A 16,289-nucleotide genomic window follows, 5' to 3' on the forward strand; every position below is an offset into this window, starting at 1 on the left:
GATATAACGTTTGCTGGAAGGTGTATGAACGTTTATTACATATTGGTGATAAAACTTTATTCTGGGGCCCTGTTTTCTCTTGTTAAGTGTATCCAGTCCATGGATCATCCATTACTTGTGGGATATTCTCCTTCCCAACAGGAAGTTGCAAGAGGATCACCCACAGCAGAGCTGCTATATAGCTCCTCCCCTCACTGCCATATCCAGTCATTCTCTTGCAACTCTCAACAAAGATGGACGTAGTAAGAGGAGAGTGGTGTATTATAGTTAGTTTTTTAACTTCAATCAAAAGTTTATTTTTAAATGGTACCGGAGTGTACTGTTTCATCTCAGGCAGCATCAGAAGAATCTGCCTGTGATTTCTATGATCTTAGCAGAAGTAACTAAGATCCATGGCTGTTCTCACATATTCTGAGGAGTGAGGTAACTTCAGAGGGGGAATAGCGTGCAGGTTTTCCTGTAATAAGGTATGTGCAGTTAAAATATTTTTCTAGGGATGGAATTTGCTAGAAAATGCTGCTGATACCGGATTAATGTAAGTTAAGCCTTAAATGCAGTGATAGCGACTGGTATCAGGCTTATTAATAGAGATACATACTCTTATAAAAGTGTAATATAAAACGTTTGCTGGCATGTTAATCATTTTTATATATGTTTGGTGACAAAACTTATTGGGGCCTAGTTTTTTTTCCACATGGCTGGCTTGATTTTTGCCTAGAAACAGTTTCCTGAGGCTTTACACTGTTGCAATATGAGTGGGAAGGGCCTATTTTAGTGCTTTTCTGTGCAGCTAAAAATACTGACAGACATTCAGCTTCCCTCTGCATGATACAGGACATCTCTGAAGGGCTCAAAAGGCTTCAAAGTCGTGTTTAAGGAGGGTAACAATCACAGTAGACTGTGGCAGTTGTGACTGTTTAAAAAACGTTTTTGTCATTTATTATTCTGTTTTTGTTAAGGGGTTAATCATCCATTTGAAAGTGGGTGCAATGCTCTGCTGACTTGTTACATACACTGTAAAAATGTTGTTAGTGTAACTGCCTTTTTTCACTGTTATTTCAAATTTTTTGAAAATTTGTTTCTCTTAAAGGCACAGTAACGTTTTTTTATATTGCTTGTTAACTTGCTTTAAAGTGTTTTCCAAGCTTGCTAGTCTGTACAAACATGTCTGAAACAGCGGATACTTGTTCATTATGTTTAAAAGCCATGGTGGAGCCCCATAGGAGAATGTGTACTAAATGTATTGATTTCACCTTAAACAGTAAAGATCAGTCTTTATCTATAAAAGAATTGTCACCAGAGGCGTCTGTCGAGGGGGAAGTTATGCCGACTAACTCTCCCCACGTGTCGGACCCTTTGCCTCCCGCTCAAGGGACGCACGCTAATATGGCGCCAAGTACATCAGGGACGCCCATAGCGATTACTTTGCAGGACATGGCTGCAATCATGAATAATAACCTGTCAGAGGTATTATCCAGATTGCCTGAATTGAGAGACAAGCGCGATAGCTCTGGGGTTAGACGAGATACAGAGCGCGTAGATGCTGTAAGAGCCATGTCTGATACTGCGTCACAATATGCAGAACCTGAGGACGGAGAGCTTCAGTCTGTGGGTGACGTCTCTGAATCGGCGAGACCTGATTCAGAGATTTCTAATTTTAAATTTAAGCTTGAGAACCTCCGTGTATTGCTTGGGGAGGTATTAGCTGCTCTGAATGACTGTGACACAATTGCAGTGCCAGAGAAATTGTGTAGGCTGGATAAATACTATGCAGTGCCGGTGAGTACTGATGTTTTTCCAATACCTAAAAAGCTTACAGAAATTATTAGTAAGGAGTGGGATAGGCCCGGTGTGCCCTTTTCCCCACCTCCTATATTTAGAAAAATGTTTCCAATAGATGCCACTACACGGGACTTATGGCAGACTGTCCCTAAGATGGAGGGATCAGTTTGTACTTTAACAAAGTGTACCACTATCCCGGTTGAGGACAGTTGTGCTTTTTCAGATCCAATGGATAAAAAATTGGAGGATTACCTTAAGAAAATGTTTATTCAACAAGGTTTTATTTTACAGCCCCTTGCATGCATTGCGCCTGTCACTGCTGCGGCGGCATTCTGGTTTGAGGCCCTGGAAGAGGCCATCCATACAGCTCCATTGACTGAAATTGTTGACAAGCTTAGAACTCTTAAGCTAGCTAACTCATTTGTTTCTGATGCCATTGTTCATTTGACTAAACTAACGGCTAAGAATTCCGGATTCGCCATCCAGGCGCGTAGGGCTCTATGGCTCAAATCCTGGTCAGCTGATGTGACTTCAAAGTCTAAATTACTCAACATTCCTTTCAAGGGGCAGACCTTATTCGGGCCTGGTTTGAAAGAAATTATTGCTGACATTACTGGAGGTAAGGGTCATACCCTTCCTCAGGACAGGGCCAAATCAAAGGCCAAACAGTCTAATTTTCGTGCCTTTTGAAATTTCAAGGCAGGTGCAGCATCAACTTCCTCTGCTTCAAAACAAGAGGGAACTTTTGCTCAATCCAAGCAGGCCTGGAAACCTAACCAGTCCTGGAACAAGGGCAAGCAGGCCAGAAAGCCTGCTGCTGCCTCTAAGACAGCATGAAGGAGCGGCCCCCTATACGACAACGGATCTAGTAGGGGGCAGACTCTCTCTCTTCGCCCAGGTGTGGGCAAGAGATGTTCAGGATCCCTGGGCGTTGGAGATCATATCTCAGGGATATCTTCTGGACTTCAAAGCTTCTCCTCCACAAGGGAGATTTCACCTTTCAAGATTATCTGCAAACCAGATAAAGAAAGAGGCATTCCTACGCTGTGTGCAAGACCTAGTTATGGGAGTGATCCATCCAGTTCCGCGGACGGATCAAGGACAGGGGTTTTATTCAAATCTGTTTGTGGTTCCCAAAAAAGAGGGAACCTTCAGACCAATTTTGGATTTAAAGATCCTAAACAAATTCCTCAGAGTTCCGTCATTCAAGATTGAAACTATTCGAACCATTTTACCCATGATCCAAGAGGGTCAGTACATGGCCACAGTGGACTTAAAGGATGCCTACCTTCACTTTCCGATTCACAAGAATCATCATCAGTTCCTGAGGTTTGCCTTTCTAGACAGGCATTACCTATTTGTAGCTCTTCCATTCGGGTTGGCTACAGCCCCAAGAATTTTTACAAAGGTTCTGGGCTCACTTCTGGCGGTCCTAAGACAGCGAGGCATAGCGGTGGCTCCTTACCTGGACGATATCCTGATACAGGCGTCAAGCTTTCAAATTGCCAAATCTCATACAGAGATAGTTCTGGCATTCCTGAGGTCGCATGGGTGGAAAGTGAACGAAGAAAAGAGTTCTCTATCTCCTCTCACGAGGGTTTCCTTCCTAGGGACTCTAATAGATTCTGTAGAAATGAAAATTTACCTGACTCCAGGTTATCAAAACTTCTAAATGCTTGCCGTGTTCTTCACTCCATTCCGCGCCCCACGGTGGCTCAGTGCATGGAAGTAATCGGCTTAATGGTAGTGGCGATGGACATAGTGCCATTCGCGCGCCTGCATCTCAGACCACTGCAATTATGCATGCTCAGTTAGTGGAATGGGGATTACACACAGATTTGTCCCCTCTACTAAATCTGGATCAGGAAACCAGAGATTCTCTTCTCTGGTGGTTATCTCGGGCCCATCTGTCCAAGGGTATGACCTTTTGCAGACCAGATTGGACAATTGTAACAACAGATGCCAGCCTTCTAGGTTGGGGTGCAGTCTGGAACTCCCTGAAGGCTCAGGGTTCATGGACTCAGGAGGAGAAACTCCTCCCAATAAATATTCTGGAGTTAAGAGCAATATTCAATGCTCTTCTGGCTTGGCCTCAGCTAGCAACACTGAGGTTCATCAGATTGCAGTCGGACAACATCACGACTGTGGCTTACATCAACCATCAAGGGGGAACCAGGAGTTCCCTAGCGATGTCAGAAGTCTCCAAGATAATTCGCTTTGCAGAGACTCACTCTTGCCACCTGTCAGCGATCCATATCACAGTTGTAGAGAACTGGGAGGCGGATTTTCTAAGTCGTCAGACTTTTCATCCGGGGGAATGGGAACTCCATCCGGAGGTGTTTGCTCAATTGGTTCTCCGTTGGGGCAAACCAGAATTGGATCTCATGTCGTCTCTCCAGAACGCTAAGCTTCCTTGTTACGGATCCAGGTCCATGGACCCAGAAGCGGCACTGATAGATGCTCTAGCAGCACCTTGGTTCTTCAACCTGGCTTATGTGTTTCCACCGTTTCCTCTGCTCCCTCATCTGATTGCCAAAATCAAACAGGAAAGAGCATCAGTGATATTGATAGCCCCTGCGTGGCCACGCAGGACCTGGTATGCAGACCTAGTGGACGTCATCCTTTCCACCATGGACTCTGCCTCTGAGACAAGACCTTCTAATACAAGGTCCTTTCAATCATCCGAATCTACTTTCTCTGAGACTGCATGGAGATTGAACGCTTGATCCTATCAAAGCGTGGCTTCTCCGAGTCAGTAATTGATACCTTAATACAGGCACGAAAGCCTGTCACCAGGAAAATTTACCACAAGATATGGCGTAAATATCTTCATTGGTGTGAATCCAAGAATTACTCATGGAGTAGGGTTAGGATTCCTAGGATATTGTCCTTCCTCCAAGAGGGTTTGGACAAAAGATTATCAGCTAGTTCTTTAAATGGACAAATTTCTGCTCTGTCTATTCTTTTACACAAGCGTCTGGCAGAAGTTCCAGACGTTCAGGCATTTTGTCAGGCTTTAGTTAGAATTAAGCCTGTGTTTAAACCTGTTGCTCCTCCATGGAGCTTAAACTTGGTTCTTAAAGTTCTTCAAGGGGTTCCGTTTGAACCCCTTCATTCTATTGATATCAAACTTCTTTCATGGAAAGTTCTTTTTCTGATGGCTATTTCCTCGGCTCGAAGATTCTCGGAGTTATCTGCCTTACATTGTGATTCTCCTTATCTGATCTTTCATTCAGATAAAGTTGTTCTGCGTACAAAACCTGGGTTTTTACCTAAGGTGGTTTCTAACAAGAATATCAATCAAGAGATTGTTGTTACATCATTATGTCCTCATCCTTCTTCAAAGAAGGAACGTCTTTTGCATAATCTAGACGTAGTCCGTGCCTTGAAGTTTTACTTACAGGCTACTAAAGATTTTGGCCAAACATCTAACCTGTTTGTTGTTTACTCTGGACAGAGGAGAGGTCAGAAGGCCTCGGCAACCTCTCTTTCTTTTTGGCTTCGGAGTATAATCCGTTTAGCCTATGAGACTGCTGGACAGCAGCCTCCTGAAAGGATTACAGCTCATTCTACTAGAGCTGTGGCTTCCACCTGGGCCTTTAAAAATGAGGCCTCTGAACAGATTTGCAAGGCTGCAACTTGGTCTTCCCTTCATACTTTTTCCAAATTTTACAAATTTGATACTTTTGCTTCTTCGGAGGCTGTTTTTGGGAGAGGTTCTACAGGCAGTGGTTCATTCCGCTTAATCCCTGCCTTGTCCCTCCCATCATCCGTGTACTTTAGCTTTGGTATTGGTATCCCACAAGTAATGGATGATCCGTGGACTGGATACACTTAACAAGAGAAAACATAATTTATGCTTACCTGATAAATTTATTTCTCTTGTAGTGTATCCAGTCCACGGCCCGCCCTGTCCTTTTCAGGCAGGTCTAAATTTTAATTAAACTACAGTCACCACTGCACCCTATGGTTTCTCCTTTCTCGACTTGTTTCGGTCGAATGACTGGATATGGCAGTGAGGGGAGGAGCTATATAGCAGCTCTGCTGTGGGTGATCCTCTTGCAACTTCCTGTTGGGAAGGAGAATATCCCACAAGTAATGGATGATCCGTGGACTGGATACACTACAAGAGAAATAAATTTATCAGGTAAGCATAAATTATGTTTTTCAGTTCTGTTTTATTAATTTTCATTAGGTTTTTGTATTTCTCTTGCATATAATTTCTTATAAACTTATTATTTAACTATCATCAGTCTGTGTGTGCCTTTTTTGGAGTGGAGGAGGGGGGAGCGCCATCCTCATCCCAATCTTGCTACTTTGACTTATTAGAGTGAGATGAGCTGTTTTTTATTAAGAGTGCTGAATTCCCCTGTCTTTAATTCAGGATTACATTCCTGAGGCTTTTTCTTTGGCCAACCCATGCCACATTTTTTAAGGGTCTGCACCACTATGCGTCCCCTTCACATTATTCTGTGTGTGTATGTATGTATATATATATATATATATATATATATATATATATATATATATGTATGTATATGTGTGTGTATGTATATGTGTGTGTATATATGTATATATGTGTGTATATGTGTATATATATATATATATATATATATATATATATATATATATATATATATATGTATATGTGTTAGGTTTGCACCGATACCGTTTTTTTATGACCAAGTACATGTACCGATACTTGCTTTCAAATACTCGCCGATACCAATTACCGATACTTTTTTTTTTGTCATGTGACAGTTTACCAAGCACAATACAGACTAATTATTTAAGATTCCTTCTATATAATTATAAAGGACTGTAACTCAAAATACATTATGAAATAATAAAACAGTTTTATTTGTCAAAGTTCACAGAACAAGTTTATAAATAAAAAATATTACAATAAAATATTACATTTAAACGGGTGATGCAATTGTTATATAACATCAATCTGACATTTGTATTTAATTCAAAGTAATATAATTTAATTCTGAAAAAATATTGGGGAAGGAGTGTCCCAGTAAACCCCTATGAGAAAAATGTGACGTGCATTCTACCGACTCAACGGAAATAGGGCTATTCATATTTTTCCAGGACTGCTTTTTATTCCCAGTCCAGCCCTGGCTATAGATGTTCCTCAGAGTACAGTATGTTTTGAACATAATTGTGCAAGATGAGAACTAGCAGTAAAAAGGCAACCTAGCAATTAGATTAATTTTTCAAAAGTTAGTGGCAAGTTAGAAGCATCTCTGCATGTTCAGCTATAAGTCTGTTTTTGCTATCAGTGAGGAGGTTCGACTCTAAGTTGAACAGTCTTTCACTTTCCACACTACTGCATGAGAAGAAAGATATTTTTGGGCCATTTTAGCCAGAGCTGGAAATCTGTTTATTAACTGCCCAGTACTTCAGGGGTTTGTCTGAATGATGAACAGTGATCTCTCCTACAATAATACAAATAACAGCAATTTTTTTTGGCAGAACAGTAGTAAACAATTTTTAGATTAATCTCCACTCCAGTTTAAAATGAAATGGGAATATGCAGTTTGAAAAAAACGTCACAATATAGCATATATATATATATATATATATATGTGTGTGTGTGTATTTGTGTGTATATATATATATACATATATATATATATATATATATATATATATATATGTATATATATGTGTGTGTATATGTGTATATATATATATATATATATATTTGTATGCAAAAGTTTAGGTACCCCTGACAATTTCCATGATTTTCATTTATTAAGAGCTTTACAATTCAGACACTAAAAAGAAAGGGTTAATGCCGAGACACTGCAGTATACATTTGCAGGTAAAGTGATTAAAGTACATATTATATATTGTCTCTATTCCAACTTGTTTTATGTCCCTTTAAGTTTCCCCTCCCCACAATTATCCAAATAAATTATAGTCCTAGAAAACTATTAATTTATGCAAAACAGTAAGTCAAGTAATGAACTCAAACAGCAGCTCTAGGCTAGCATAAAATTTGAAATATGCTACACAATAGTTTTACCGAAAATAACAGGCAAGAAAACCGAAATAACTGAAAATGCCATTTTCGGCCGAAACGTTTCTGCTGACGAAATTTCGGTGCATCCCTAGTATGTGTTTATGTATGTATATAATATGCATGTAGGTACATGTTTTTTTTTATTTTTCTCCAGGCTTAAAAGTTGCTTCTTTTCTTACAGTGTTTAGGAAATGGAAAGTAATGACAGCTGGCACGTCTACTAAAATACCTGGATAGATACCACCATCCTCCAGCATCAGGATGAATGGGGATATGCCTCATGTTCCCATTACAACTCTTGCGGGGATTGCTAGTCTCACAGACTGTGAGTATACTCCATTACACGTTGTGTTGTATGGAAAAATACACTTTGAATTGTTTTCTTTATTATCCTGTGGGATCCTGTGCATTTATTATTTTCTTGTCTGGTAAAAAAAATAGTTGTATGAGCTGTCCATCAACCTAAATGTTATGGGCTGAATGTTATATTTGTGTTTTATCTATGGTTAAAGGAATAGTCTAGTCAAAATTAAACTTTCTTTCCTAAGATATATGGAGAGTCTACAATGTCAATTACTAGTGGGAATATCACTCCTGGCCAGCAGGAGGAGGCAAAGAGCAACACAGCAAAGTGTCACTCCCCTACCCATAATCCCCAGTCATTCTCTCTGCCTCTGTCATTGGAGGAGGTGAAGTTCTGGTGTCTGAAGAAAATTGTATTTCTTTAGCTACAAGCAAGATTTTTTGGGTCTAGCCGTAGTCCACGTTAATCTCTTCAGTAGGGTAGTGGTGTCTTTAAAGCAGTTAGCAACTTGTGAGGTGGGCCCTGCTGCTTTTTCCTAACATATTTGCTGCCCATAGTATAGAAAGCCAGAGTAGGCTTACTCTGTTCTTTTTTCTACAGGTCTCTGTGAGGAGTATGTGTTCTCTCACACCTTGTAAACTGTCGTCCTGCCTGACAGCTAGATTGCAGGTAAGTGCCTTTTTGTCTTTTAGGCTTGGAGACTGTGCACTTAATAAGATAAGCTGCAACATTATCTGGGACATAATATATCCTTTCTAAAGATATTTACAGGCAGGGAGCAGGCACTTCCTTTGTGACTTGAGACTGGGGATTTTTTTACTTTTTATTACGGTTTTAAAGTAAAAATCCAATAGTTTCTTTTTTCTCTTGTAAGGTGTACCAAGTCCACGGATTCATCCATTACTTGTGGGATATTCTCCTTCCCAACAGGAAGCTGCAAGAGGATCACCCACAGCAGAGCTATATAGCTCCTCCCCTAACTGCCACCTCCTAGTCATTCTCTTGCAGCTCTCGACAAGGGAAGTAGCTAGAGAGATGTGGTGAATTAATGTAGTTTATCTTCAATCAAAAGTTTATTATTTTCAAATGGTAACGCAGAAAGGTGAAGAAGAGTCTGCCTGAAGTTTTTTGATCTTAACAGTTTGTAACTAAGGTCCACTGCTGTTCTCACACATAACTGAAGAGATGGGTAACTTCAGCTGGGGGAATAGCGTGCAGGGTTTCCTGCTCTGAGGTATGTGCAGTTTTAATTTCTCTTGTAAGGTGTATCCAGTCCACGGATCATCCATTACTTGTGGGATATTCTCCTTCCCAACAGGAAGTTGCAAGAGGATCACCCACAGCAGAGCTGCTATATAGCTCCTCCCCTAACTGCCATACCCAGTCATTCTCTTGCAACTCTCAACAAGCATGGAGGTAGTAAGAGAAAAGTGATGTAACGTAGTTGTTTTTTTCTTCAATCAAAAGTTTATTTTTAAATGGTACCGGAGTTGTACTATTTTGTCTCAGGCAGAAAATAGAAGAAGAATCTGCCTGTGATTTCTATGATCTTAGCAGGTTGTAACTAAGATCCATTGCTGTTCTCACATATGACTGAAGAGAGAGGTAACTTCAGCGGGGGAATGGCGTGCAGGTTATCCTGCTATGAGGTATGTGCAGTTAATTTTTTTTCTAGAAGATGTGAATTCTAGAAAATGCTGCTGATACCAGATTTATGTAAGGTAAGCCTGAATACAGTGATTTAATAGCGACTGGTATCATGCTTACTTTCTGAGGTAATACTCTTATAGATTTGCAATATAAAACGTTTTGCTGGCATGTTTAAATGTTTTTATATATACTTTGGTGATAAAACTTTATTGGGGCCTAGTTTTTTTCCACATGGCTGGCTTAAATTTGCCTAGAAACAGGCTTTCCACTGTGTTACTATGAGTGGGAAGGGACTAATTTAGCGCTTTTTTGCGCAGTAACTTTTACAGACTGAGACATCCAGCTTCCTCCAGGAGTCCCCTGAATGCTATAGGACCTCTCTCAAGGGCTCTTAGGCTTTCCAAAATCGTTTGTTGGGGAAGGTAGGCCCACAGCAAGGCTGTGGCAGTTTGGTGTGCTGTTTAAAAAAGTCTATTGTTTTTTTGATTCATTTTTTGAACTAAGGGGTTAATCATCCATTTGCAAGTGGGTGCAATGCTCTGTTAGCTTATTATACACACTGTAAAAATTTTATTTGATTTACTGCTTTTTTTCACTGTTTTTCAAATTCTGAAAAAATTGGTTTCTCTTAAAGGCACAGTACCGTTTTTATTTTTTACCTGTTAACTTGATTTAAAGTGTTTTCCAAGCTTGCTGGTCTCATTGCTAGTCTGTTTAAACATGTCTGACATAGAGGAAACTCCTTGTTCATTATGTTTAGAAGCCATGGTGGAACCCCCTCTTAGAATGTGTACCAAATGTACTGATTTCACTTTAAGTAATAAAGATCATATTCTGTCTTTAAAAAATTTATCACCAGAGGAATCTGACGAGGGGGAAGTTATGCCGACTAACTCGCCCCACGTGTCAGACCCTTTGACTCCCGCTCAAGGGACTCACGCTCTAATGGCGCCAAGTACATCTAGTGCGCCCATAGCGTTTACTTTACAAGACATGGCGGCGGTCATGGATAATACCCTGTCTGCGGTATTATCCAGACTACCTGGGTTTAGAGGAAAGCGAGACAGCTCTGGAGTTAGAAGAAATACAGAGCATACTGCCGCTTTTAAGAGCTATGTCTGATACTCCCTCACAATATACAGAAGCTGAGGAAAGAGCTTCTTTCTGTGGGTGATGTTTCTGACTCAGGAAAAAAGATTCAACCTGATTCTGATATGTCTACATTTAAATTTAAGCTTGAACACCTCCGTGTGTTGCTCAGGGAGGTTTTAGCTGCTCTGAATGACTGTGATACAATTGCAGTGCCAGAAAAATTGTGTAGATTGGACAAATACTATGCAGTGCCGGTGTCCACTGATGTTTTTCCAATACCTAAAAGGTTTGCAGAAATTATTACTAAGGAATGGGATAGACCAGGTGTGCCGTTCTCTCCCCCTCCTATTTTTAAGAAAATGTTTCCAATAGATGCCACCACACGGGACTTAAGGCAGACAGTCCCTAAGGTGGAGGGAGCAGTTTCTACCCTAGCTAAGCGTACTACTATCCCTGTCGAGGACAGTTGTGCTTTCTCTGATCCAATGGATAAAAAGTTAGAAGGTTACCTTAAGAAAATGTTTATTCAACAAGGTTTTTTTTTTTTTCTCCTTTTTTTTTTATTTTATAATTTTTTATTGAGGAAATATTCAAAATACAGCAGCAAGATTACAATCTTGAAATACAGAAAGCCTACTTGTACATAGTGTCAGCAAACCATCATAGTAACAAGGAAAATACGACGTAGGGTATTGAGAGAACCTATAACAGCATGGGAACATTACTACAGTCTAAAAGACTATGACTGTCTCAAATACACCTAAATAGGATTGGTATAGACAGCGTGATTAGTTAGATTAATGCACAAATCTTCTTTCTCAAAGGCAACAACCAATTATGGCATAAAAAAAGCATGTAGACAGTAACAGAACCTCAATTTTTAAAATAATATAATTATATTGCTAGAGTAACTCAATTTCTGGCCACTATTGGGCCAGCTACAACCGTAAGAGAAAATTTAGATAAAAAATACACAGATGAATCTCTCGGGATATATATATATATATATATATGTATATGCACCTTAACTAGAGAGGGTGAGCCCACATAGGGGTTACAGTTGTAAGTAGAGTAGGGTCAAAGGGGGATAGAGTAGTTCCAATTCACTACCATATCTAATCCCCAGATCCAACCAGTCAGTGGAGTAGTAGTAAGGAACAGTTAATCAGAGGGGACACGAGGAGGGATAGGGGTAAGCATGGGAGAGATAAGCACCAATCGGGGTCTATCTGGGGGAGCAGACAGGGGACAAGTGGGGGGGGGGGGTAAAGACCAAGAATGATGGGAGAACCTGAATGCAAAATTCAATTTCTCCAGGTAACCTGGGGACCTCTGTTAAGTCTAAGTGCCTCCAGAGTCCTCTCGTCTATGGGTCCATAAGTCCCAAATTTTCCAGTATGTGTCCATTTTATTCAAGTGCTGATAGAATCCTTTTTCCATCCTGGCATAGGTTTCCACAATTTTTTCAATGTCAGATATAGTAGGAGAGTCTATCTGTTTCCACTTCCTCGCAATGGAAGATTTGGCGGCTGCAAATATAAATATAGCCAATTGTCTATGAATTTTCAGCGTTTGTCTTGTAAAGATATTTTGGAGGGCCACCTTAGGATCCTCTGTGAGAGTAATTCCTACTGATTTACAGAGATCAAAAACGTCCCTCCACATTCTCTCCAGCAGTGGGCAGGCCCACCACATATGGAGGTCCGTGCCCACCTGCCCACAGTTTCTCCAGCAGAGGGATGACTGAGTTGGGGCCATCCGAGCCAGCCTCAGAGGAATATGCCACCTCAGGCATACCTTCAGATAAAGCTCTAGTGAATTAGCACAGTGGAGAGTTTTCTTAGTGAGCAGAATTGTTTGTGACCAGGTCTTATCAGATATTTGGAGTTTTAAATCCTTTTCCCATGCCCTCAACTGCCATATAGTCCCCGAACATTCATCTTTCAGAATTGGCATATAATGGAAGGACAGCGGCCTCATCAAGGACTGACCTGACTCCCATCTCTGCTCCCAAGCAGTAGGAGCTCTGAGGGCCTTGGGGGGGAATCCCCAGCTCAAAAGAAATCTGTGGAGGCGGAAACGTTCAAATGAAAACCACTGAGGTAGGTTCCCATCGCTTCCTTGCGGGACTGGTTCCGCTAACTGTAAGGTATTTTGCTGATATAAATGAGACTCTTAGGAGATTCCACTGGAGCCACTTAGTAGGATGGGAGTCTGGGAGGGCTCTAAGCAAGCCAGCTATTGAGTGAGTAGGAGAAGGATGTGGAGACACGCCTACATGATGCCTGATAGTCTTCCAACATCCTAATGCTTGTTTCACTATGAGATTCCGGATATCAACCGACTCAATCATGTAGTCGGGAATCCAGGGGAGATCTTCCAAACGAATCCCCGACGGTAGGGAGAACTGTTCAACTTTCATCCAGCTGGAAGAGTTATCTTTTATCCCCCAGCTAGATATGTGAGATAATCTAGCTGCCTCATAGTAAACGCCAGTGTTGGGGAGTGAAACTCCTCCACAGTGATGGGGCCTTTGTAGTGTTTTCTTGGCGATCCTAGGTTTTTTTCCCTGCCAGATATATCTGGAGATTAGAGCATCAAATTTGTCTAAAAGGACCCGAGGAATGTTAATAGGGAGGCACCGGAAATAATAAAGAATCTTTGGAAGGAGGGTCATTTTGACTGCGGCAATGCGTCCAAGCCAGGAGATCTCACCAAAGGACCATGAGTAGAGTTCTAGTCTCTAGTAGGAGTTTGTCGTAATTTTTGGACCTGACTATATCAATCTTTGGGCCTAATTGGACCCCCAGGTGGGTAATGGTCTCCGTTGCCCATTGAAACTGGTAAGAGTCAAGAAGAATCTCCATTTCAAAGTTAGGGATATGTATAGCTAATGCTTCAGTCTTAGTCAAGTTAAGTTTGTAGAAACTGAGGGAGCTGAATAGCGATATTATTTCAAAAAGCGCCGGGAGGGAACCCAGAGGGCTGGTCAAGAAGAGAGTGATATCGTCTGCGAACAGTGCAATCTTTTCTCCTCATCCTCCTCTCTCTGACTTGTGCAGACTCAGCGGGATATTCAACAAGGTTTTATTCTACAGCCCCTTGCATGCATTGCCCCAGTCACTGCTGCTGCGGCTTTCTGGTTTGAGTCTCTGGAAGAGGCTTTACAGGTAGAGACCCCATTGGATGACATACTTGACAAGCTTAGAGCACTTAAGCTAGCCAATTCTTTTGTTTCTGATGCCATTGTTCATTTGACTAAACTAACGGCTAAAAATTCTGGTTTTGCTATTCAAGCGCGCAGTGCGCTATGGCTTAAATCATGGTCAGCTGACGTTACTTCAAAGTCTAAGCTGCTTAACATTCCCTTCAAGGGGCAAACCCTATTCGGGCCTGGTTTGAAGGAGATCATTTCTGATATCACTGGAGGAAAAGGTCATGCCCTTCCTCAGGATAGGTCCAAATCAAGGACCAAACAGACTAATTTTCGTGCCTTTCGAAACTTCAAGGCGAGTACGGCATCAACTTCCTCTAATACAAAACAAGAGGGAACTTTTGCCCAGTCCAAGTCGGTCTGGGGACCTAACCAGACCTGGAACAAAGGTAAGCAGGCCAAAAAGCCTGTTGCTGCCCCTAAGACAGCATGAAGTGTCAGCCCCCTATCCGGTAACTGATCTAGTAGGGGGCAGACTTTCGCTCTTCGCCCAGGCTTGGGCAAGAGATGTCCAGGATCCCTGGGCGTTGGAAATTGTATCCCAGGGGTGGGGTATCTTCTGGACTTCAAAGCTTATCCTCCAAAAGGGAGATTTCACCTTTCACACAGAAGGCAGCAGGCACTTGCTCCGGTGGGACCTAAGGTTGAATATCAGTCACCGGATCGTTATTGAGTCAATCTTGTGTACCCTGGGGGCAGGTAGGCGTCACAGCAGAGCTGTGGCGAGGTGCAGGGGCTGTTATAGTTATTTAAAGTTTATATTCAGAATAAAAAGACTCTCTAAAAGATTTAGCTTTTTCTCATATGCTGCAATAATTTTTGGCAAATTTGAACTGTTCTGTGTATTTTTTTAGTGCTAAAAAATCGTTTTGGTGCAGTACAGTAAAATTGTTGTGCTTTTATTATTTAACTCCTTAACGACCGAGGACGTGCAGGGTACGTTCTCAGAAAAAGGCAGTTAACTGGCACGGGGAGGGAGCGGGTGGGAACCGCTACACTACAGAAAAAGCTGTAATAAAAAATGTTTAAAAAAGGGAATATAAGTTAAAAAAAAAAATGATCAGTGAGTCGGTGGGTGTTGGCCCTTTTTTTTTTTTTGCAAACTGGGTACTGGCAGGCAGCTGCCAGTACCCAAGATGGACCCCAATAAGGCAGATGGGGGGAGGGTTAGAGAGCTGTTTTGGGGGGGATCAGGGAGGTTGGGGGGCTAAGGGGGGATGCTACACCGCAGCATATGTAAATATGCTAAAAAAAAATTAATTTAAAAAAACATAAAATTATTTTAGTACTGGCAGACTTTCTGCCAGTACTTAAGATGACGGGGACAATTGTGGGGGAGGGAAGGGAGCTGTTTGGGAGGGATCAGGAGGTCTGATGTGTCAGGTGGGAGGCTGATCTCTACACTAAAGCTAAAATTAACCCTGCAAGCTCCCTACAAAACTACCTAATTAACCCCTTCACTGCTAGCCATAATACACATATGATGCGCAGCAGCATTTAGCGGCCTTCTAATTACCAGAAAGCAACCCCAAAGTCATATGTCTGCTATTTCTGAACAAAGGGGATCCCAGAGAAGCATTTACAACCATTTGTGCCATAATTGCACAAGCTGTTTGTAAATAATTTCAGTGAGAAACCTAAAATTGTGAAAAATTTAACGTTTATTTTTTAATTTGATCGCATTTGGTTGTGAAATGGTGCCATGAAATATACCAAAATGGGCCTAGATCAATACTTTGGGTTGTCTACTACACTAAAGCTAACATTAACCATACAAGCTCCCTAATTAACCCCTTCACTGCTGGGCATAATACACGTGTGGTGCGCAGCGGCATTTAGCAGCCTTTTAATTACCAAGAAGCAATGCCAAAGCCATATGTCTGCTATTTCTGAAGACAGGGGATCCCAGAGAAGCATTTACAACCATTTGTGCCATAATTGCACAAGCTGTTTGTAAATGATTTCAGTGAGAAACCTAAAATGGTAAAAAATTTTGCGTTTTTTTTTTTTTTTTTAATTTGATCGCATTTGGCGGTGAAATGGTGGCATGAAATATACCAAAAGGGGCCTAGATCAATACTTTGGGATTTCTTCTAAAAAAATATATATACATGTCAATGGATATTCAGGGATTCCTTAAAGATATTAGTGTTCCAATGTAACTAGCGCTAATTTAAAAAAAAAAAGTGGTTTGGAAATAGCAAAGTGCTACTT

At 41.2% G+C, this 16,289-nt stretch overlaps 1 protein-coding gene across 1 annotated transcript in view; it reads left to right on the forward strand.

Annotated features, from left to right (window-relative positions):
* NIPBL (NIPBL cohesin loading factor) overlaps positions 1-16,289 on the forward strand; it is an 822,857-nt gene that overhangs the window by 101,148 nt on the left and 705,420 nt on the right. Inside the window, exon 2 of the mRNA XM_053699671.1 lies at positions 7,997-8,168. Within this exon, the coding sequence (XP_053555646.1) occupies positions 8,077-8,168 (92 nt within the window). The 5' untranslated portion in view covers positions 7,997-8,076. The remainder of the gene's footprint in view (positions 1-7,996; positions 8,169-16,289) is intronic.

The sequence above is a fragment of the Bombina bombina genome, chromosome 2 (genome assembly GCF_027579735.1).
Source record: "Bombina bombina isolate aBomBom1 chromosome 2, aBomBom1.pri, whole genome shotgun sequence".
Taxonomy (NCBI): domain Eukaryota; kingdom Metazoa; phylum Chordata; class Amphibia; order Anura; family Bombinatoridae; genus Bombina; species Bombina bombina.